This window comes from Giraffa tippelskirchi, chromosome 3, assembly GCF_054371585.1.
Source record: "Giraffa tippelskirchi isolate mGirTip1 chromosome 3, T2T-mGirTip1v1.2.pri, whole genome shotgun sequence".
Taxonomy (NCBI): Eukaryota; Metazoa; Chordata; class Mammalia; order Artiodactyla; family Giraffidae; genus Giraffa; species Giraffa tippelskirchi.
This window is the reverse complement of record NC_137277.1, coordinates 164,450,035-164,473,402: the sequence shown is the minus strand read 5'-3', so window position 1 is coordinate 164,473,402 and position 23,368 is coordinate 164,450,035. Positions and strand designations below refer to the sequence as shown.

Genomic DNA, 23,368 nt, shown 5'->3' with positions numbered 1-23,368 from the left:
TGGCTTAAAATAACAATTTATTATTATCTTCACAGCCCAATAGGACACTCAGCTGGGCACTTGTCACTGGGGGTCTTTTCTGCAATTGCAGTCAGATGGAGGTTGGAGCTGGAGTCATCTGAAGACTAAAATGGGCTGGATATCCAAGAGATGGCTTTTTACAATCACATGTCTGGCATCTCATCTGAATTATTTCAGATGAGATGAAACAGATGGGGACCAGCCAGGAATTTCTCTCTCGCCACATGGCCTTTGCCTGTGCCTTGCTTAGACTTCCTCATAGCATGGTTGTCTCAGAGCAGACAGACTTCATACATGGTGACTGGCTTCCCCTAACATTCCAAAAGGCTGAGGCAGAAGCTGCAAGACTTCTTATACCCTGTCTTTGGGAGTCATGCAGTGTCATTTCCACAGCTTGCTATCCATGAAGATGAATCATCGGGCAAGCCAAGATTCAAGGACAGAAGACAATACTTAGGTGTGAATATCTAGGAAGTGTGCTTCAATAGGGACCATCTTTAGAGATCAGTTGCAACAAGGGACTGAGGCAGGAAGGATCAACTCGGGGATTGCATGTAGTCCTGCTTCAGTGGAACATGGTGTGCAAGAGAGAAAAAACTAGAGGTGATGGTTTGTGGCAGAGGGTGGAGGGCTTCAGTGATGCACTCGGGAACCCTGTATGTGGGTACACACTGGGTTTTTAGGCTGCCCAGCATCTGAGCCTCTTTCCTATGCTGGAGTATCCTCCTTAGTGGATGTCTTAGTGAGAAGTCAGATACTCACTCCCTTGACCCCCAGCAGGAAGGTCACAGAACTATGATCTCAACAGTGTACAACCAAAGCAATGATCCCACTCAGGACTCTGAGTCTTCAGCAAGTGACCCAAGGAAGCAGATGACTATTTATGAGTCATCCTAGAGACACCACCAGTCAGTTCTCACGGTGGTGGTGGCTATGTGAGAGCAAAGCCCAGGGGAAGCAGCCCTCTAATCAGACTGCTCCTAGGCAAGACCTGAATGAGGTTCTGGCTGCCTAACTTCTCTTGGTCCTTCTCTATTTCCTGAGCCTGATTCTTGAGGCTTCCTGTCAGTTCTGTGAACCGCCTGATATCATTCCAGTAAATTCCACTTCTATTTTAAGTGAACCAGAGTCCATTTCTACTGTTTGCAATTAAGAACCCTAATTGGTGCAAAGACCCATTGAAAGCTTCAGCCAAAGGAAATGACATGATCAGAGCACTTTGTGGGAGAGAAAAATAGGAAAAATCTGATAGAGATGGATCAAAGAGGTTAGTTGGGAGGCTGTTGCGACATCTGAGGTGTGTAATGAACTGTGATATTGACAGTGCCAGAGACAGGGGAGAATGGGCAGGTTTTGGGCAGTCATAGAATATGGAAAAGAAAGGGGAGGAGAAAGTCCAAGTTGACAGGAGTTTTGAGCCTTAGTAATGAGAAAAATGATGATGTTACAAAGAGAGGGAGAACTAATTTGAGAGGGAAATCATTCATTCATTCAGTTAACACTAAATGCCTGCTCTATGCCAGGCACTGTTCTAGGCATTAAGAAGTGAGCAGTGAACAAAGTCTCTGTTCAGGCGATAGCTCAGTTGGTAAAGAATTCGCCTGCAATGCAGGAGACCCTGGTTCGATTCCTGGGTCAGGAAGATCCCCTGGTGAAGGGATAGTCTACCCACTCCAGTATTCTTGGGCTTCTTTTGTGGCTCAGCTGGTAAAAAAAAAAAAAAAAAAAAAAACCCACCTGCAATGCAGGAGACTTAGGTATGATCCCTGGGTTGGGAAGATCCCCTGGAGAAGAGAAAGGCTACCTACTCCAGTATTCAGGCCTAGAGAATTCCGTGCGCTGTATAGTCCATGGCATTGCAAAGAGTTGGACATGACTGATTGAGTTTCAGTGAATAAAGTGAAATTTCATTCCTTGTATTAACAAATACATGCATGAGATCATGAAACTGCCTTCATAAAGCTTCAGTTTGTGGTGCCACAAACACACAGCAAAATATATCTAGCTGGCAGCCAGAACTTCAAGAAGGATCCTATGAAGGAAGGCTGGGCCTAAAGACAGATTGGTAGTCATTCCCAAAGACATTCATTCATTCACTTATTGAGCACCTACTATGTACTTATTACCATTTTTGCCATATTGTTCAACTACTAAGTCATGTCTGACCCTTTGTGACCCCATGGTCTGCAGCATGCCAGGCTTCCCTATCCTTCACTATCTCCTGGAGTTTGCTCAAACTCACATCCATTGAGTTGATGATACCATCCAACCATTTCATCCTCTGTCACCCACTTCTCTTGCCCTCAGTCTTGCCCAGTATCAGGGTCTTTTCCAATGAGTTGGCTCTTCACGTCAGGTGGTCAAAGTATTGGAGCTTTAGCTTCAGCACCAGTCCTTCCAGTGAATAGTCATGTCTGATTTCCTTTAGGATTGACTGGTTTGATCTCCTTGCTGTCCAGGGGACTCTCAAGAGTCTTCTCCAGCACCACAATTCAAAAACATCAATTCTTCAGTGCTCAGCCTTCTTTGTGGTCCAACTCTCACATCTGTACATGACTACTGGAAAAACCATAGCTTTGGCTATACTTTCTTGGCAAAGTGATGTCTCTGCTTTTTAATATGCTTTCTAGGTAAGTGGTTGTAAGTACTTTGGCTGTTGTTCTGAGTGAGATAGGAAGACTGGAGAATTTTGAGCAGAGCAGGTGCACTGCATGATTAATATTATGCTTTAAAAGGATCACTCTGGCTGCTATGTATAGAGTATGCTGGGGATGTGTAAGGGCAGAAGCAAGGAGATCAACTAAGAGATAACCACAGTCATTCAAAGCAAGAGACCATAGTGTCTTGCCCCATGATGGTAAAATGATGGAGGAGGTGACATGTGTCCAAACTCTAGCTATAAATTGAAGGAAATCCAACATCTGTTGATGGATTGGATGTGAGATGTCAGGGAACTAAAGGAGCCCAACTACTCCAGTGCTTTTGACAGGAAGATCAGTTGGCATTTATGGAACTGGAAGGATTGAGAATTGTATCTAAATCTTAAAAAGAGAGTAAAATTGTTTCTAGCCTTCCTGTCTGCCTGCCTTTCTAAATAATGTGGCTGAAAAGCCATGATGTGGGGGCCAACCAAAGTGAGCAAGCATGTGGGGGCAGAGTGGACACTGGGTTGGCGTAAGTTATCACGCCCAAGATAGTAGAAGATAATGTCTGCAAGGGGAGTGGAGGGAGCAGCAGCAGCAGCCAGGAATAGGTTACTTACAAAGGCATTAATCCAACAAGAAGAGGGAAGGAAGTTATGCAAATAAAAAGGGAGAAAAGTATCATGAATCCTGTAGTGTTGGATGGGAGTTAAGGTATTGTGTGAACAAACCGTTTTCTCCACACATTGATAAATGGTTGATAGATACATAGATAGATAATGTGTGTGTGTTTAATCGGACACAAATTTCCTAGCACTCTCCATAAGAGACCCGGAAGCAGTGATACCTCAAGAACAATGAGCACACCTGGCACCCAGGTCTTGTTTTCTAAATATCATTCTCCATTAAAAGAAACAAAGGTCCCTTGGAGAAATGGCTGGTTACAGCACTTGAGCAGAGAAAGTACAAGATGAACCTGGAACATCCTGTTGTGCCAGAAAGTAAGGAAATACTCAAAGAATTGTAGTAACAGAAGTCAGCCTGGAAGCTGGCCAAGTCTGGGAAATTCTAAGCATCAAAATAAATAATGAAACAATGAGTAAAACACTCACATCTGTAATATTGTTGCATAAAGCTATATAGCCCAAATCTAATCATGAGGAAACAACAAATAAACCCAAGTTGAGGGACATTCTACAATATAATAGGTCTGTAGTCTTCTGAGTCATCTTGGTCATAAAAGTAAAGGAAATCTTAGGAACCATCTCAGACTGAAGGAGACTGGAAAGACGTGACAACTAAATGCAATGAATAATTCTGGACTGGATCCTTTCTTCATTAGACCAACTGAGGAAAGTTCAGTAAGATCTGGCTGCTGCTGCTGCTGCTGCTAAGTCGCTTTAGTCGTGTCCGACTCTGTGCGACCCCATAGACGGCAGCCCACCAGGCTCCTTCGTCTCTGGGATTCTCCAGGCAAGAATATTGGAGTGGGTTGCCATTTCCTTCTCCAGTGCATGAAAGTGAAAAGTGAAAGTGAAGTCGCTCAGTTGTGTCTGACTCTTCGCGACCTTATGGGCTGTAGCCTACCAGGCGATAGTATTAATGTATCAATGTTAATGTCCTGATTGTGAGTATTGCATTAGGTTATGTAGGAAAGTGAAAAGTCTGTCAAAGTGTTAGTCACTCAATTGTGTCTGACTCTTTGCAATCCCATGGACTCTAGTATGCCAGGCTCCTCTGTCTGTGGGATTCTCCAGGCAAGAATACTGGAGTGGGTTGCCATTCCCTTCTCCAGGGGATCTTCCCAACCCAGGGTTCGAACCCAGGTCTCCCACATTGCAGGTAGATTCTTTACTGTCTGAGACACCAGGGAATATACCCTAAAGTATATATGCTAAAATGTTAGGCATTGTGTAGGCAACTTATTCTCAAGCAGTTCAGGGAAGGGGAAAGTTCTTTGTACTATTGTTGTAACTTTCCTGTTACACCAAATAAAAAGAAAAAAGACAAGGAAAGAGTGAACGGAATCCCTGAGGCAGTGGAGAATGAGAGGAGGATAAGGCATTGCAACATCAAACACATGGACCAAAGGCTTAAATATGTCTATGGGAGGACATTTAATGATGTATAGTGTTGCAAAGAGATCAAAGAAGATCAAGACTGGGGAAAAGGTATTAAAATTATTTTCTACATTGTTGAACATGACAGCATCTTTATACATACGTATTACAATGGGAAATAAATCAGCTATTCCATTCACAACAATACTGGATATGCATTTGGATTTGAAGACCCTTCTAACAACTTCTCAGTTCTTTAGGCCCTGAAATTCAGAGGTTGGAAGCCTGCTTTCCCTACAAAGCATTATGATTTTAAGAAGAAAATCCCAATGACATAATCATATCAGCTCTTGTCAGGAGGTCTCCCTAATTCCTAGTTTTAAAAGGGTTCGTTTACAATTTAAAATATTCTAATGATGTAATTTGATGGTCACATTTTGAGCAAAAATATTCTGGAAATGAAGTTATTATCATGTCAAGTAATACATGTGCATCATAGGTAAACGAAAAATATAGATAAAATGGAGACAAATTTTAAACCACCTATAATCATCCAAAAATAATTTGTTAGCATTTTGCTGCCTATTTTAGACTTTAAAAATGCAAATCACATCTATAATTTTTTTGTTGCAATAAAGGAGGGATCCTTCCTTGTGCTATTTTGCATCTTACACACCCACCCCCTCCTAGATGAAGAGCAGACAGTCTCAGTCCCTAAATATACTTCCAACCACCTCATTTTTAAGGGCACAGCGAGGAATTCCATCCAGCAGATGGGCAGCGATTTATGTAATTATGTTCCTATTTGCGGGCTTTTATGTTGGGCGCCGAGAGACCTCACCACAGTACTTGCCCTCGAAGCCTGAACGACTGAGATGGGAGGTTGGATGACAGCTGGGTCCCCGGACAAGGTTTTAAGCACACAGGAACCGAGGAAAGAGAATCAGCGAGGCCGCGGCCGGCGGAGAGCAAAGAGCCTAAGGAGTAGGATTTGGGAGCGACGTGAGGCAGAGGGTGGGGTATACGCAAGGGCATGGGGCGCCGAATGGGTGGAACCCAAAATCCTTGGAACTGGAGCGAGACCTCAGGAGGGCGGCGGTCCAGGCGGAAAGCTGCTGCGCCACCGCTAGGCACCAACAGAGGGCGCTGGGTCCCCAGCAGTTCCAAGTGGGCGGGTCCCAGCTGCGGACCAGATGTGCGAAGCTGGACCACGGGAGACTTGAGCTCTCCCCTAGCCCCTGCAGACCCGCAGGCGAGGGGAGAGGGAAGAAGGGATGGCAGGGGGCAAATGTGGTGGCAGAATCCCCACGTCGCTGCCCTGCAGGTTCCGGGACTGTTTTACATTGTGGAGGTAGAAGCGTGGGAACCTCCCGCCCAGAGGGGGCGCCATGTCCCGATTCCAAGAAAAACGCGGTACCGGCTGGCTCAGCAGGACAGAACCCGGTCCATCCCGCGGGGCATCGGGCCAGGAAAGACCCACGCGGCTGTCTGCGGCGGGAAAGAGAGCCGGCCTTAAGGGCTTTGAGCTCTTGCGTCCTCAGACACACCACACACACACCCCCTGCGCTCTTTCTGCGTGCGAGGAGGAAGAAACTGAGGCAGAGAAGGACTGAGCACCGAGTAGACCTCTCCTCCCCATATTGTCTGGAGCGGAGAAGTTGGGCATAGGGCCACAGCCCGAAGCTTTAATTAAGGACCCCTGGCCGGGGACTACCCCCTGGGGCCCAGCCCCCTTGACCTGCCCGAGGTCCCCACTCGGGGCCGCTTCCAGGACTCCGGAGTGACCAGCTGCTGCGCGCTCGCTGTAATTGGCGGTGCAGGCCCTGCCTGGCAGAGGACCGGCGGGCGGCGCAGGGGAGGGCAAGGGGCTTAATTGCAGGGCTTCGGGTCGCAGTCTGGACTGCAGCTCCGCTTGTGGGGGGGGGGGTGGGTATGGACACTTGGCTTGGCGAACCCCTCCCCACCCTGGAGGAAGCCAAAAGACCTTCGGGTTCGGTAGTTGGATCCCTTCCCCGAGAACGGGGGGTAAGGGGCTTGAACCCCAGCGAGAGTTTGGGGGAGAAGAGCGGGAAGTCTCCGGAGAGCTAGGGTATGGAGAGGGGGCAGATTCCAAACTCCCCATCCCAACCCCCGAAACCCTGGTTCGTCTTGTCCGAGACTCCTCCCTAGTTCTGACCCTCTCCCCTCCCTTTTCTACCGCCCCCGTCACCTCCCTTCTCGTCTCCCCAGGGCGCTCCCACCCTGGGGAAGAATGTGCCCTCCTAGCGCACCCTTGCCATGGTAACGGCACACCCCCACCCCCGCGCACCGCAGCGGCCGGGCCTAGCCCGGAGGGCGGCGAGAGAAGGGGGGGGCGCCTCCCAGCCCTGCGGACACACCTCAACTGCCCTGGTTGTCACAGCAACCGGGGGCGTTTGGAAGTGCGCAGCCGCGAAGTGGCGAAAGGGCGCTGCTCCCGATCCGGCACCCCTCTAATCCATCAGCAGATGACCCTGGCTCCTGGGAAAGACTGCAACCCCCCAACTTCAAGGACGAAGTCCAGCGAGGGATCATGGGGCGTCCCAGCCTGCACGCAGGACAATCCTAGGGAGCAAAGGCAGCCGGAGGGCCCCAAAGAGCCAGGAGCTCGTAAAGGGATCCCCTTGAGCCAGCCCGTCCCCCTCCCCCAGCGGAGCCCGAGGGGGCCGCTGGCAGCAGGAAGCCCGGGAAGGGCCCGGAGGCGCGCAGGCCCCACAGCAGAGCGGTGATTACAGGGACCTGTCCCTCCCGCCCCCGGCTCGCACTCTCATTAAGTCATTTTTTCCCCTGTTGGAAAGTCCCCGAGCCTTGAGCGCAGGGGTTGGGGCGACCGCAGGCAGCTGCCGGCAACCACATGAGAAGGGGCGGGGGGAGCGAAGGAGGGAGGCCTCGACTAGGGCCTGGCCAAGCTCCAACGTGGAAGGCCCCCTGCCGGGGTCTAGCTAGGGGCGCATTAATTCGGAGGAAGGCAAGGGAGGGCCCGGATGCCCCCGACCTTGCTTCTCACCCACCTGGCCCTCCTGCAGCTGCAGAGGACTCTACCTTTGCCTCTCCCTTCCTTTTTCCTGGCCCAGGGACCTTGGGCGACTGAAAAGCAGGATGCCTGGGTTCTGATCCCCCCACTCCAGTCTGGCTGCTTATCCCTGACCCTTAAACCCACCACTGCCTGCTGATCTATCCACCACCTCGTTCTCTCTTAGGTCCCTCCCCTCTTCCCTTTGGGACCATCCAGGCTCCATGGTCCTTTTTCCTCCTGCAAGGAGTTGGCCCAGTGTCCATCAAGGTGAAAGGTCTTGGGGTGGGGATGGCTTTCTCCCCATCTGAATGAACTCTAGTCCACCTTCTGTTCTCATTTCCAGATCTGAACCTTGGTCCTTTCTGAGCTGTTGGCAAGTTCTTCTTCCCATTTACCTTCACTGTCTCACTTTAGTTCAGTCCATTTCCCCTATTTCCAATCAGCACATTGATTTCTGCCTCACTTTTCAGCCAGTGTGTATAAGCCCAATGGCTCTTGGGCCCCATTTCCCACCCCTTATCACCTGCACATCTCCCTTCAGGGGCCCTACCAAGTCCCACACACTCCTTTTCAAATGTGGGCTCCAGCTTTGCTCTCAACTCTAGTCAGCTTCAGACCCAGAGAGAGGTTGGGGAGTGGGCAACACACTATTCGTTCCTTCTCCAACTTTCCCTCTCTTCTTTACAAGGTAAAGTTAGCGTATATCAGATCACCATGAGAGTTTCCCTGGTGGCTCAGCGGTAGGTAACCTGCCTGCAATGCAGGGGACAGAGGTTCGATCCCTGGGTTGGGAAGATCTCTGAGAGGTGGAAGTGGCAGCCCACTCCAGTATTCTTTGCCTGGGAAATCCCATGGACAGAGGAGCCTGGTGGGCTATAGTCCACGCGGTCACAGAGAGTCGGACACAACTTAGTGATTAAACAACAACAGATCACCATGACTTGACTTGGTTTGACTGGGACATGCCCCCCACAACCTGGTGTCCAGTTCCCTGCTCCACCCCACGGCTCACCCCTCCCTCTAGAGGTACACCCTATACAGTGTTATAGCTCCTACCTCATTATCCCAAACCTCATTCTGTATCTCTCATCTTCAGTCTCTCCTCCCCCAGCTCTGTCCTCCTAAAGCCTGGAAGGCAGAGGAGGCTGAAGCCACAGCTAATGATATAGTGGACACTGCTGGGGGCCAGAGGGGTTGGGAGTGCCTCCCCAGGCCTTCATTGCCTCTCCCTTACCTCCTACCCTGAATGGGAGGGAGAAAGAAGGCAGGTAACCCAGCCCCCACAGCTCTCTTCTGAGTGAACAAGAGGAAAGGAATGAGGCAGGTGTGTCTGGCTGCTCCTGCCCACCCCTCCTCCCGGGGGACTCTCACCCGCCTGCCTGTGGGGCTGTCTTTGGGGGGATGGGGAGAGAAGCCCTGTCTTTTCCAGAGGCAGAAGAGCTGAGCATGTGGAAGGCCCTGCTGCTTTAGGCATGTCTGGGAGCTGCTGGGATGCAGTCATTTGGAGGGAAGGGAGCTGAGGGAAAGTGAGTGGGGGCAGCTCACCCAGGTGGTGGGCTTATGGGGGTGCATCACCAGGAGGGCTTCCTTCCTTCTCACCCCTACCCAGGGGTGGAGAGGCATGAGTTAGTGCCTGGGAGGTATGGAGATGTGTGTAGGCTGGCAACTGGGAAAAGGAACGAGACTTCTTCCTTGGCTGGTTCATCAAGAAGGGTGCCATTCTGGGGTAAACTGAGGCAGGCAGCAGCACTCAACTGTGAGCAGCAGGAAGCCTGGATGAAGTTGACAAAGAGTACTTTCCCCAAGATCCTGACCCCACCTCCCTCTCCACTGCCTCCTTCTTGAGGGTCTATTCCAGAAAAACATCAGCTCTGAGAGCCAAGGAGAGGGCAGCACTGGACCTAGGCTGCCAGCTCCATAGTGTTCTTCTGAGGGTCTAGATGGGAGGCCAGCTGACCTGCCAAGGGGTACCCTGAGCTGGGGATCTGGGGCCAGAAAGGCCCCAGAAAGGACGTCCCCCACCCCCAGCCTTACTTACACACCCCGCCTCCCCTGCCTGGACTCAGAGAGACCAGAATCCAGACAGTGAGTCTCCTGGCCCTCCCCCGCCATCCTTCTCCCCAGCCGCACCTCCTAGCCCCACCTGCTCCCCGGGGCGCTGGGCTGGCTGGGTTGAGCTGGGTCTTGCCCAGGATTACTGCTCTCAGAGTGCCTCCTGTCTCTGCTGACGGGTGCTGCTGGCCAACACTCGTCCTGGCTTGTGGCAGAGGGCTCAGGCACAAGGTGGACAGCTAGAGCTCTGGCCTGTAGCGCTCCTGATCCAGCTCCTTGCCAACTTCCCCAACGCCTCCCGTCTAATCCAGGCCTTATCTCTGGCTGTCATCTCCTACCTGGCCCCCTGCTGTCAACTTGTCCCCAGTCATTCAGTTCCCCAGACAGCAATCTATGTGGCAATCAGACCATGACACTTGCCTGCCTAAGACCCTCTGAAGGTTCCCATTTCTCTTACATAAAATCCCAACTCCTTACCTTGGCCTGGAAGCACACATCATGTGCCCATCCCCCTAACCCCAACCGAGCTGCTACTTTCTGACATCTGTCCCTTGATTTCTTCCCTCCAATCACACTGGCCTCTTTGCTTGTCCTCTGAGATCTTTCTGACCTCAGAGCCTTTGCTTTCACATGGCCTCTGCCTGGAAAGCCCTTTACCCTCAATTTGTGCATGGCTCTGGCTTCCCTGATAGCTCAGCTGGTAAAGAATCTGCCTGCAATGCAGGAGACCCCAGTTCGATTCCTGGGTCGGGAAGTTCCCCTGGAGAACAGATAGGCTACCCACTCCAGTATTCTTGGGCTTCCCTGGTGCCTCAGATGGTAAAGAATCTGCCTGTAATGTGGGAGACCTAGGTTCGATCCCTGGATTGGGAAGATCCCCTGGAGGAGGGCATGGCAACCCACTCCAGTATTCTTGCCTGGAGAATCCCCATGGACAGAGGAGCCTGGCAGGCTACATATAGTCCACGGACTCGCAAAGAGTCAAACACAACTGAAGTAACTTAGCACACACATTTCACACAAATATTTTAGCACAGCTCTCCTCCTCATGAGGTCTCAGCGTGAGGTCCTCTCCAATCAGCAGCTTTATCTGAAAGGGCCCCACTCCCCACAAATCACTCTACATCCAGCACCTTGCTTTATTTTCTTCACATCACACAGCATTGTCTGAAATGCCCTTGTTTGTGCATTTTCTTGTTTATTGCCCATCTTCCCCAGCCAGAATGTAAACTCCAAGAGGGTAGATGCTGCGTCTCTTATTCACATCTGTATCCCCAGCACCTCTCATCCCCACAGAGTACCAGGCCACAACGAGTGCAAAATAAATATTTGTTAAATGAATGAGGAGGGGCAGGGGCCGGTGGAGGAGAACCTCTGAGGCCTCTGCAGAAACACTTCAGCTCAGTGATGTCCATTTCTGCTTTGTACTCCTCCTCCCCCTACCCACCAGCTTCATTGGTTTCCTCCCACTCCAGGGGAAGGGGTGTGGAGATAAAAGGAGGCAAGCCCAGAGCATGCCTGGTTGACACTGCCCTAAAGTGTGGGGCAACCCCCCAGCCCAAGGGAGCTGTCTGAGCTTGGGGCAGAGATCCGGGAGGCAATCGGTCCTGGAGCCCACAGAAGTGAGTGGGGGAGGGCCAAGCAAGCCTGAACTGTCCCGTGATTGAAGTCTTGATGACCTCAGAGCTGGGAGGTTCCTATAAAATCTTGTGGTCCAGCCTCCACTCCCAGGAACCAAGGTGATGCTTGGCCAAGACAGCACGCCACAGAGGACCAGCTTGAGGGAGGAGAGCTGTGGGCTCACTTGCAGACGCTGACCCACTCCGTGATGCGGCACTCCTCGCAGACCACGAAGCAGCACCAGTGGAAGCGGCAGTGACAGCGCTCACTGCGCGTCTGCCGAAGGATGTTGTGGCCGCGGCCACAGCACATGCTGCCGCAGCCATCAGGGCCCTCACTGCTCTTGTTGCACAGGCGGCCCACGGTGCCCGCCGAGTCCAGGCGCGGCTCCCGCTCGCAGAAGTCGGGCGACTTCTCGAAGTAGACCAGGTCGGCAGGGCTGGCGCGGCGCCGTGGCCCTGGAAGGCCCGGGGCGGGCGAGGGTGCCCCCGCGGGGCCGGGCTCCAGCTGTCCGCTGTTGCGGTTGTGCGGCCGGATGAGCGTGGCGCGGTGGAAGCGGCTGCGCAGCAGCGCCCCCACCGCGCGGAACTCGGGCGTCACCTGCCAGCAAGTCTTGAGCTGGCAGCTGCCTGACGTGCCATGGCACTTGCACTTCCGCCGCATGTTCTCCATCACCGCCTGCAGAGGGAGGCACGGGGGAGGATGACGCCCGCGGCCGACCCCACTGCTCTCCTCCCCACGCAGACCTTGGCCTGGGAGAATCTCAGAGGCTTTGCAAACCAACTCCCATTGAACAGAGGCAAAGGCTGAGGCCCGAAGCCGGTGCGTGGGTGGCACAGCTTCTCAACCAGGCAATCAGGACAAGAGTTCTGCCTACTCTTCTGCTGTTCTGTCTTCCACCTCCCACCCGGTCAGACCCCAGGGGAATTCCCTCCTTCCTGCACCCCTTCTCTCCCACCGCCTTTCCCAGCAGCTGCAGGGGGCCCTTGGGGCTGGAGGTTCTTGCTTCCTGAGGGGGATCCCAGATCCTCAGGGAAATTCCCTCTTCTTCCAACTCTCAGGTGGGGACCAGGAGCAGGGGTGTGCTGGCCCCACTACCTCCCAGCCCAAAGCCTCTGGCCTCACTCCAGGCTGTGAGCAGAGACTGTGGGGAGTCTGAGAAAGCCCCTTTCTTCCTCTGGGCCCTGTAGCACTTTGCAAGGAGCCTAAGGGGAGGGCCAGGGGCTGGAGAGATTTCCCTTTCCCTCCTCCCCATCATACAGGCTGGGGCTTATTCTGCCCGAGTGCCACCATTCCTCCTAGGAAACAGCATCAACAGGAGCCAAAGGCTCTACCTGAATACAGAACCAAAGGGAACAGAGAGCCAGACCCCCAGGGCAATGAAAGCGGAGAGAGGTTCCCAGGCCTCCAAGGGAGCTAGTTACCGTAATACAACCTACCCACTTCTTGCCCAGCCCTTACTCTGCTCTCCTGAGTCTCCTCCCAAAGAGCCCCTTCATGTTATCCTCACCAGAGACCCCAGTGGAAACTGGCCACATGTCCCTTCCCCTGCTCCACTCCAAAAACACAAAGCAATGATCTGGGGCCCTCAAACCTGGGCAAAAGGGCCTTAAGAGAGGGACCCCATTCCTCCAAGTCTTAAAAGGCTCTGCAGCTTATATGTGCAGCCTGTGGTGTCAACACCACGTGGAAAGCAGCCCAGTGCCTCCCCAGGCCAACAGCTCCAGAACATCTGCTTCCCACAGGCAGCAGCCATTAATTAACCAGTTTAACAAGGAGGAGGAGGCACTGTTGGTATGGGCTGAGGTAGTAATGGAAGCTTGGGAAAAGAGCTGCACGAATAGGGCAGAACTGGATGGGAGCTGGACGTGACCTGAGGGTGGATATGCCTCAGTTTACCCCACCTCTCAGTCATGATGGGAGAGCTGAATCAGCTCCAGTCTTTGTGGAAGAAGGAGGTGAACCAGCCTGGGCTGAGAAGCCAGGAGAAAGGAGAGTGAGATGGAGAAAGTGCCAGCCAGAGTGAGGGGAAGCCAGACACAAGGCCTGAGCAGACTGGGCAGGGCCGAGAGAAGGGACAGGGAGCTGAGTAGCCAAGAACAGAGGGTGCTGAGCTACCACGAGGGTTAGGGAGGCATCTTCAGGTAGACTACACTGCAGAACAAAAGGGTTCAAGGCTCAACTGCTTGGAGATGAATCCTGCCTCTGCCACTTTCTCACTAGTTGCATCACCTTAGCCAAGCTTCTTAGTCTATCTGTGCCTCACTTTCCATATCTGAACATGAGGTAAATAATAGAATCCTCATAGGTAGCTGTAAGTGAAATACGCTAATATGCAGTAAAATGCTCCAGAACAATGCCTGACACAGAGAAAGGACTCAATAAATTGAATGTGTGCTATTACTTTCCCTTCTTTCTTTCCTCCACATCTCCCTCCCTTTGTTTTTTCCTTTCTGTCCTCTCCCTCTCCTCCTCCCCCTCCCCTTCCTCCCTCTCCTCTCCTTCATCCTCCTCCCCTTCTTCCTCCTCCCCCTCTTCTCCTTCCTCTTCCTGCCTTTCCTTCTCCTCTCCCGTTATCCTCCTCCTCCTCCTCTTCTTCTCCCCCCTTTAAAATGAATGACCTTTGAGGGAGTATGAATATTGGAGGTGGCAGGGGGTGCAGAGAAACAAGGATGAAAACATAACACAGTACCACTGTGGCCCCAGGGAATTTTCCTTTGCATGAATTTCTCATTCTGCACAGAAAGCCTGGGAGAGGAGGGGTGTCTAAGCATAGGCAAACAGAATCATGGAACATTCGCACTAGGGAGCCTTACGGATCATCTAGTTCAACCTTCTCACTTTATAGGCGAGGAGACTGAACAGCAGAGCTAGGCCTAGACTTGGAGGTCCTGACTGCAACCCAGAGCTCTCCCCTCTGCTCACAGCAGGAACTGGGAGGATCAGGCTGCTCAGCAGAGGGGAAGCTCTTCCAGGGTGGAGGCTGTTTTGTCCTCATAGCCCCAGGCCTAGTCTGGTGCCTGGCACACAGTAGCTAGCCAACACACATTTGATGACCAAATTAGGAGGGGGCAGTGATAAGCTGGGGCTTCCCTGGTGGCTCAGACAGTAAAGAATCTGCCTGCAAGAGACTTGGGCTGGGAAGATCCCCTGGAGGAGGGCATAGCAACCCACTCCAGTATTCCTGCCTGGAGAATTCCTATGGACAGAGGAGCCTGGAGGGCTACAGTCCACGGGGTCACAAAGAGTTGGACACGCCTGAGAGACTAAGAACACACAACGATAAGTTGCTGAGTTAGAGACAGTAGTACGGTCTCCAGAGGAGAGATGAGCTGGGGGTGGGGGGGGAGGTGGGAGCCTAGGCAGTGGGGTCTGAGCCGGCCCAGCGGAGTGGGGCGCTCACCTGCCTTCCTACTCGGTTGTTGTGGAGCCTCATGCGCGCATGGATGTCTCTGTGAGGTTCCCGGGAGTCCAGAAAGTCTTTAGAGAAGCGGTCTCCGAAACCCACGTCAGGGCTGCAGCCGCCCCACTCCCAGGAGTCCTGCAGGCCGGGGCTGGCAGGGGGCAGGGCAGGGTGCTCGGGAACTCCGTGGCTCAGGCCTTTGCCGCGCTGCAGCGCTTCCAGCTGCAGGCGGTGCAACTTCCGACGGAAGGCCTCCTCGTCGCCGCGCCGGGACGCGTCGCAGCCGCAGGCCCTCAGTTTGCCCAGGGCGCAGGCATTGGATACCGCGTGCACCACGCCGGCTGCCGAGATGGCGTAGGCGAAGGCACTCTCTCGGAAACCTGGGCGTAGAAATGCGGGAAACGGCTTTTGAGGGGCCTTCACATCCCATTCCTCTGCCCTCCCCACCCAGCCTTCCCACCCCACCCAGGGGAAGCAGAGGCCCATTGCTGGGCGGGGGAGGGATCTGGTACAAGGACATAGACTCAGAGAGGGGCAGAAATTTTCTGCACGCGGGATGCAATGGGGGAGGTCTCCCTCACAGCCCTCCTTTCTGAACTCCTTTCCCTTCACCCTTAGCAAGCTCAGAGTTTGTGTCTACAGCTATCCCGTTGGACAGAAACTATCTAGTAAACTTTTTTTTTTTTTGCCATCAAAGACTTAAGTTATTGCCTCTCATGCAATATTTGCAATTTTAAGATAAGCCTGCAGAAAGAAAGCAAATTTTAACCTAAAAAAAATAAATTACCAGTGATGGAATTCTGGGCCCCAGGGGATGGTAATGGGCAGAAGGGTAAGTAAGAGGAGATGGTGTCCTCCTAAGTTTCCCAGCCCCAAGATATCCTGCCTGCAGCCACCCCCTTGGGCACATCATGGAACACCCTCTGATGGCCAGGTACCAGAGGGAGGGAAAAGAGCCAGCGGAATTTCCCCCTTCCCTGTCCACATGACATCCCAGAAAGTCTGCTCAGAAAAGGGCATTGCACAGCCACCCTGCCTGCGGTTTGTTCAGGTCCGCTGAAGAGGTTGTCTCAAGGATACTGGGAGTGAGCCCCCTGCTGACTTGGGGTTAAGAGTATAGTCATGTTGAACACTGAGAAGGAACAGTTAGCTAAGGTAGATGCCTTCATGAGGTGCTCAGGGGTGCAAAGCTTCCCAGATGGGTGACTCTCAGGAGCCCAGGACTTGTCTACACTGCTCCTCCTCCTTGGCATTCCCAGCTTGAGCCATCCTCTGGGTCTGTGGCAGGGGAAGGCCTACTTGCAGAGGAGGGTTGGGCTTCTGGACCTGCAAGCTGCATCTTATTGTGTATCTGAGAAAGGACTGGTGAAGGGCAAGTCTCTGACCAGCCTCTGAACCCGAGAGAGTCTGAGCAGTGGGAGAAACCAAGGGCAATAACAGCTCCCACATGAGCAGGAGATTCGGCTGAGCCATAGACACCTGTGGGGAAGCCAGAACCCGGCTGGGAGCTGATAGCTTAGGAGAGGCCAGAGATTTAGAAGAAAAAACTCTGGATCCTACTACCTCAGCATCAAGATTGAGAGGACTTGGAGGCCTCACTGACTCCAGAGAGCCAACCAGGACTGGACAGAGACCCTAACCCAGTCCCACCCCTAGCATTCACCCTCTGCATCACAGGGCCCTGTCCCCCTCTCCCTGCTTGGCAAAAAACAAAAACAAAAAATGAGATGTGTAAGAGAATATGAACTCTGGAGCTAGACTGCCTGGGTTTCAATCTTGGCTCTTCCACTTACTAGCTGGTAATAGCTATGTGACCTTGGCCACATGACTTGACCTCTCTGTGCCTCAGTTTTCTCATCTGTAAAACATCTGTCTCATTGTTGTTCCAAGAACTGAGTTAAGAAATTTAAAATGCTTAGGATAATACCTTACTCCTAGTAAGGACTACATAAACACTTGATATTATTGAGAAGTTCCTTCCTGCTGTCTGACTTCACCCACCACTGTTGCAGTTTCAGGCTATTCTCTTTCTTGTTTCCCCAGCCAGGCCCGGAGCTCTGCAGCTCATGGCCCACTCGAGAACAAATCACTTGGGTGACCAGAAGCCCATAAAGCAGATGGTCCCTCTTTAGCTTCTCATTCCAGCTGATGACATCTCAGGACCTTTTCTAAGAAAAACTCAGCTCTGAGGAAACAGGAAGGAAGAGAATAGGCAGGAGCCCTCAGAGGGGGCCCTGGGAACCAGTGGGAGTTACAGAAGAGTAGACAATGCCCTGGGAGGTGGGGCCCAAAGGAAAGAAAGAAAGACTCTAGCTGAGGTGCACACCCTGTATTTATCCCTTGGCTTTTATCTGTGGGACCCTGAGCACTTATTGCTTGGGGCGGGGGAGTCATCAGCCTGCTTCTAGGACAAATGGCCATATATAGACCACCAGAGGCAGCCCAGAAAGCACCCCTCCCAACACACACACACACACACACACACACACACACACACACACTGTACAAAAGAGGAGTAATGGAGCTGGGCCCAGCCCCAGCTCTCCCAGCTCCCAGGCCTGGCCACTTTCTACTGAAGGACATTTGGCTCTGGAGAAGACCTGCTGCTGGGTGAGAAACCCAGATAGCACAGTTCCAGTCCTCTGAACTGGTCTATGCATAACACCAGGAAAGAACAAGTTACTGGTCCCAGGAGATGTGCTGGGCCAACCCAACCACCATCTTCCAGGCTCCATTACATTCAAGGGCAGACCTAGAGGAGTCTGGAGAAATGTAGCCCACAGCCTACAGAGAACACCCCTACCTACCCCAGGCAGCTAAAGACACCATCCCATGGCCTCTGGCACCTCTCACAGCCACGTGTAGGAGTGACCAGGCAGGGCTTGTGTGGTCACCCTCTGCTCCAAGCATTCAGAGAAGTCCAGCCCATTGGGTCTGCCCCCAGCTCCCATTCTGGACCCCAGTTTCAGTCCTGGCCCCAACTGTCTGGGGCAGATGCAGGCAGAGTGCCATCTGGCCAGCTGGAGGGGGAGAGGGGTGGGGCCTTGGCCAGCTGGGCTGCCCGGAGCACTGGGGGGTGGGGGCTCGTTAAGACGCACAATTAGCCGCCCTGCCTTTGATCTGGGACAGGGACTGCCAGCATCTAACTGGAGTCAGCTGCTGCTACAGGACGCAGCCAACAGCCAGGAAGGGGCTGCGGGAGGAGGTTTAGAGGGCAGGGAAGTGTGGAAGAGAGGGGACTCGGAGCCGGTGGGAACTAGGAAGGTTTAGAGAAGCTTGGGACCTGCCCATTCAAGTCAAAGAGGGAGGAGAGGTGGAGAAATCTGGTCTCCATTCCCTCCACACAAATAATCTGTGTGCAAATAATCTATGCGTGTTCATGTTCCCGGCTTGGGAGAGAGAGAGAGGGTTGTGTATATGTAGGAACACTTAGGGGTGACACTGAATGTAGCATCACGTCTTCGCAACTATGGGTAGGTGTTGGTGTGTGAGAGTGCGTGTGTACATGTGTGCATGTCAGTTCCAGTTTTTGGATTACTTCTCTGTTGTACCAGTTCACCTCTGGGCACCGGGCAGGAGATCATGGTGGCCTTGCAGCTTGGGAGGCAGTATGCAGGGGTTGAGTGCAATCTCTAAGAACAGCTGGCCTACACTTGAGTCCTGGCTCTGCAGCTCATGTACAAACTGTGTGACTAATGGCAAGTTACCCAACCTCTCTAAGCTTCATTTATAAAAGGAGGATAATGATAGAACCTAGTGCATGGGGTTTGTTTGAAGACCCTACAGTACAGGTAAAGTGCTTCAGAACAGTGATCAGCACACAGCAAGTACTTAATATGTTTTGGGTAATTTGTTCGATCCCTGGGTCGGGAAGGTCTCCTTCCAGAGAAGGGAATGGCAACCCGCTCTGTTATTCTTGCCTGGGAAACCCCATGGGCAGAGGAACCTGGCGCGTTACAGTCCAAGGGGTTGCCAAAGAGTCGGACTCAATTAGTGACTAAACAAACAAGAATAACAAGACTTTAGGTGATCCTGTTAGGATATGATTAGGATTATGGTTAGGATAATCATTAGGATATGATTGCCTGTGCCTCAGTCTCCCCATGTGAGTACCATCACATATCCCAAGCCCACGCATAAAAACAAGACTCCCTGAGGGTGAATGTAAAAGGGAGGTGGGAGACAAAGAGCCAGGGCCTTGGAGAGCAGAGGCTAGACTCTCAAATTGCTGGGTTCTCCTGGGCTGGGAGCCTGGCTTACTGCAGAGCCTCACGCCCCCTCTTTCCATCCATTCTGAATGAGTCTGGGCCTTAGGGAGGGCGGTACCCTAACTGTGCCAGTGCTCCAGGACCTGCTCCGTGAATCTACTCTCTCCACCACATCTGTCCCTGTCCTCTCATCCCCTCTCACCCCAGTGTCCAAGTCCAGCTCTAAACAGCCTCTTCCTCAAATCTCCCTCTGTTCCCTGCATCCTAAGTAAGAGATGGAGTTCTTTAATCCACATAATAAAGAGCTCCCTCTAGCCAATGTTTGTCCAGCATCTCACCGACCCAAGCACCAACCGTGTGAGTCCTCAGAACTGAAAGCTGAGGATATCAGGATCCTTGGGCACAGCTGCCTTTGAGATGCGGGTGGTCTTCTCACAGTTTATTTAGGACTCTAGCCCCCTAGAAACCCCACTCTCCCTGCCTCCCAACTCCCAGGTTCCAGCAGCCCCACCTCCCTCTCCTTGATTGGGGAAAGCCCTATTGTGTGTCCTGCTTCCCTAGCACCCACTCCAGGTGCTCAAACACCCTTTCCTCTACCTCCTACATGAGAACTCCATCCCTTCAGCCAACCCATTGCAGGGAAGGTGTCAGGACAATTAGATGACAGTGACAGCACTCAGGTGGAAAACCTGAATTTTAAACGTGGCGGCATGCATGTGCATGCTAAGTCACTTCTGTCTGACTCTTTGCAACTCCATGGCCTGTAGCCCACCAGGCTCTTCTGTCCATGGGGATTCTCCAAGCAAGAATACTGGAGTAGGTTGCCATGCCCTCCTCCAGGGCATCTTCCCCACCCAGAGATCAAACCCACGTCTCTATGTCTCCTGCATTGGCAGGTAGGTTCTTCACTGAGCCACCTGGGAAGCCCAAGTGCACCTTTAAAAGAACCCCATTGGCAGCCTGGGTCAGAAGAGGGGTCACCATACTGATATTCCATGTGGGGAAACTGGGGTCACCTGATCTCCTCATGGACATTCTATGACTTGAAAAGAAGGGAGACTGGGGGAAGGATCCAGTCCAGGGGCTCCTTACTGCCAAGACTGGCCCATGGAATTCAAATTTAGCTAGTCCTTGAGGTGATGGGCCAAGAAAATGGTCCCACGAGAGTGTGGAGTGAGTGAGGCAAGGCAACGGTGGCCCTGGGAGGTGAGCAGAGGGGTGGGGGGTGGACATTTCTTTCCAGAAGCCCTCCAAGGAGGCCATCCTCCGCGGAGGATGGAGAGGTAGAAATGAGGTGTTGCAATGGGGGAGGTGGGAGCGGCGGGAGAGGCAGAAGCCACAGATGTAGGCCGGTGTTCTGAGGCCAAAGGTAGGAGCCCAGCCTCCCTGCAGGAGTCCAGGAGCCGCGCTGTCCCGCCCCCTCCCCGCGCTGGGCGCCGCCCCGCGCCGGCTAGCCCCGGCAAGTCTCCCCCCTTCCACACCTCACCTCCCCCCCTACCCGTCCCCGCAGCTCACCTCCCGCTTATTAAACTGCAGGTGAACCCGGGAGCGCCTGGCACAGCGCCAACCCCGCGGGGTTCAACCGCTCCGAACTCTCCCCCAAGTTGCAAAGCCCACCGTGTCCTCCACCAGCCCGAACGGGCCTCCCCCGGTCGAAGCACTCGGGGCGCCTGGGTTCACTCGGTCTAGAGGGGCAAGAGGACCAGAGGGAAAGAGGGGACACCGAGGCCCCGGGAAGAGTGGCAAAGAGCTAGCCTCGCCTCTCCCAAAGAGACACGGGTGCCCGAGTCCTAAGCGAGTGGAACCCGGAGCAAACTCGGGGCGAAGCGCTGGCGAGAACCGGATTTCGGGGAGCGTGGGTGACCCAGAATCCCGGAGTGGGATCAGGCGCGCGGCAGCGGGGAGCGCCAGCCCGGCCCGGCCGGGGCAGGAGAGATGCAGGGGCCTGTCACTTCGTGTCCGTGAGCCAGGCGGCAGCAGGGGCGGCCAAGGCGGGGCGCCGGGCCGGAGTTGGTCCGGCCGATCGGGTAAGGGTCGCGGGCATCCTCTCCGGGAAGACGACTGGAGGGGCTCGGGGGCGGCGGGGCGGGACGGAGTGGGTGGGGGTGTCGCCCTCTTTGAGAGGCGCGCGGCTGGGGCCGGGAGCCGTCTGCCGCGGCCCGCGGGGATTAGTTCGCGGCTGCATGCCGCCACACGCGTCGGGCTGGGCTCGGCCGGGGAGAAACAGCGCCCCGGGCGCGCGGGGGAGGGAGCAGGGAGAGCGCGCGGGGGCGGGGCGGGCGGCCAGGGGCTGGGCTGGGGGAGGTTGGGGTGGCCCCTGACTTGGGGGCTCAGAGGATGCGCGGAGGGGTCCTGGTGGACAGGGAATGCCCCTGACTCAGTTCTTTCTGAAATTAGGGTACATTAGAGTCTGACTCTCCCAAAAGACCCTGGGCCCAAAGGCCACCGAGTACAGGGGTACCTGGCCTCCTCTGCTGTCACCTGAGAATCTACAACTCCCAAGGAGTCAGGTCCCCACGCTGTCCCACCCAAGTAGTTGCGTGGAGGAGAGATATACCCAGTTAGGCCCATCCAAGAGGAAAGACCCCCATCTTTTCCCAAAGACCTGAATCAAAGCTTAAGATACCAGGGCAGGAGGTGGGTGTGAGTGGAACTGAGTGAGGAAAGCGCCTGCCATCTCCAGCCCAAGCCACTCTAGGGATTGTCCGGGTGGGTCACCCAAAAGTCCAGGGAGGGGGACAGATAGTAGGCTGCAGCTTCTCCCAGCCATGAGGGGAAAAGGGATCAGCAGAACCGTAAGTGAAGCCTACTGGGCAGAAGACAGGCACACACCCAGTGCCTCTGATTCAGAGAGGGTTTGCAGGGGCAGCAAGGATGACACAGAGGCTGGTGGTGTTCCCCACTGGGAAAGGCTTCCGCAGAAGTATAGTTCTACCTGCTTAGGCTTCCCTCACCTACACTGTTGGGCAAAAGTCCCTGACCCCTCTTTGGGTGGATTCTGGGTACTTCATCACAGGCCCTCCATCCTAAATGCTATTTACTAGTTGGGTATAGGGTAAATTGAGGCAGGTGACAGATATGGGTATTTCCTGGGACTGAGATATGCAGAGTCAATCTCAGGGCAGAATAACCCAGGAGTTCAGTTCTCATGCATGAAGCCTGCCACCTGCATCCCACACAGCCCAGCCTGGAGCCACATCTGCCCCGTTTGTCTGACTGCGCCCCCCCCGCCCCGCCCACCATGGACTTGCACAGAGCAGAAAGAGGCAGGAGGAGAGCAACATGGGCCAAGATATGAGCACCTGGGGAGCTTGCCAGATTGAGGGAGTGGGTTAGGGGAAGGCTGGCAGATCAATTCTGGAGTGGGGGTGCTGAATGGGGTGGGCAGGGCAAGGGTGAGGGGTGAGGGGCAGCTACCTCTGCTGAAGATGGGACTCTCATAAGGGATCTTGTTTCGAGTCTCAAGACTAGAGCAATTCCAGCGCTGATCCCGGAACTGGTGCTGGCACTCATGGATGGCGATCTGGATGCCCTGGATGGCTGAAGCAGCCACGTCAGGGTGGCGCACACACACCTCCATCTGCCGCTTGCTCAGCCCTGGCAATGTCAGGCACACCGTGTTGGCGTTGAGCACGGGCTCCTGGGGGAGGCGGAGGCCCAGGATATCGTTGGGTGCAGACCTGCAGGCAGGTGGGGTTGGGGTGGGTGAGCATTTTGAGGGGCTAGGAGGGCCCCATCTAACTATACACACTCTGTCCCAAAGGCCATAATCCCTCTGTTCCAACCCCTGCTTTCGAGGGTTGAGCCCATCAGTGTACCCCCAAAGCACTCTCCTTTTCTCGACCTTCTCACCATCCTCCCCTCCAAGACAGCTCACCAGGCTGCACATCCACACCGATTAACACGTGCAAATGTGCACACATCCGGTATGCCTGTGCACACAGTATTTCATAAGTACATCCCCAGGCGTTGATGCTCTCAAGCGCAGTGTTCTCCAGGAGACCACTCCCAACGGCATGCTTCAGATAGTCACATTCATGCAGACACACTTCTGCACACATTGAAGTGGACACACAGATGCAGGAACACTTACACACATGCACACTTCATCAGACATAGTTATACACATACACACGGACATTCACAAGTTCACACACATGTTCATCTGAACATACATTGATCCATGAGCCCTCATATCCACACATGTGCACACACAGACTGCTGTTTACAACTCAGCTTGCTGGGCTCACTTGACCACAGACAGAAACACACACACACACACACACATGCATATGCACCATAAGAACCCTTCTAGCTGCCATCTCTCA

General features: G+C 53.6%; 1 protein-coding gene across 2 annotated transcripts in view; it reads right to left on the bottom strand.

Moving 5' to 3' along the window:
* Positions 1-10,990: 10,990 nt before the first annotated feature.
* WNT10A (Wnt family member 10A) overlaps positions 10,991-23,368 on the bottom strand; it is a 13,014-nt gene continuing 636 nt past the window's right edge. For both annotated transcript variants that reach the window (XM_081584093.1, XM_081584092.1), the window contains exons 2-4: positions 22,458-22,720; positions 14,833-15,212; positions 10,991-12,107 (exon numbers count right to left, since the gene is read on the bottom strand). In XM_081584093.1, the coding sequence (XP_081440219.1) occupies positions 11,610-12,107; positions 14,833-15,212; positions 22,458-22,720 (1,141 nt within the window). In that variant the 3' untranslated portion in view covers positions 10,991-11,609. The remainder of the gene's footprint in view (positions 12,108-14,832; positions 15,213-22,457; positions 22,721-23,368) is intronic.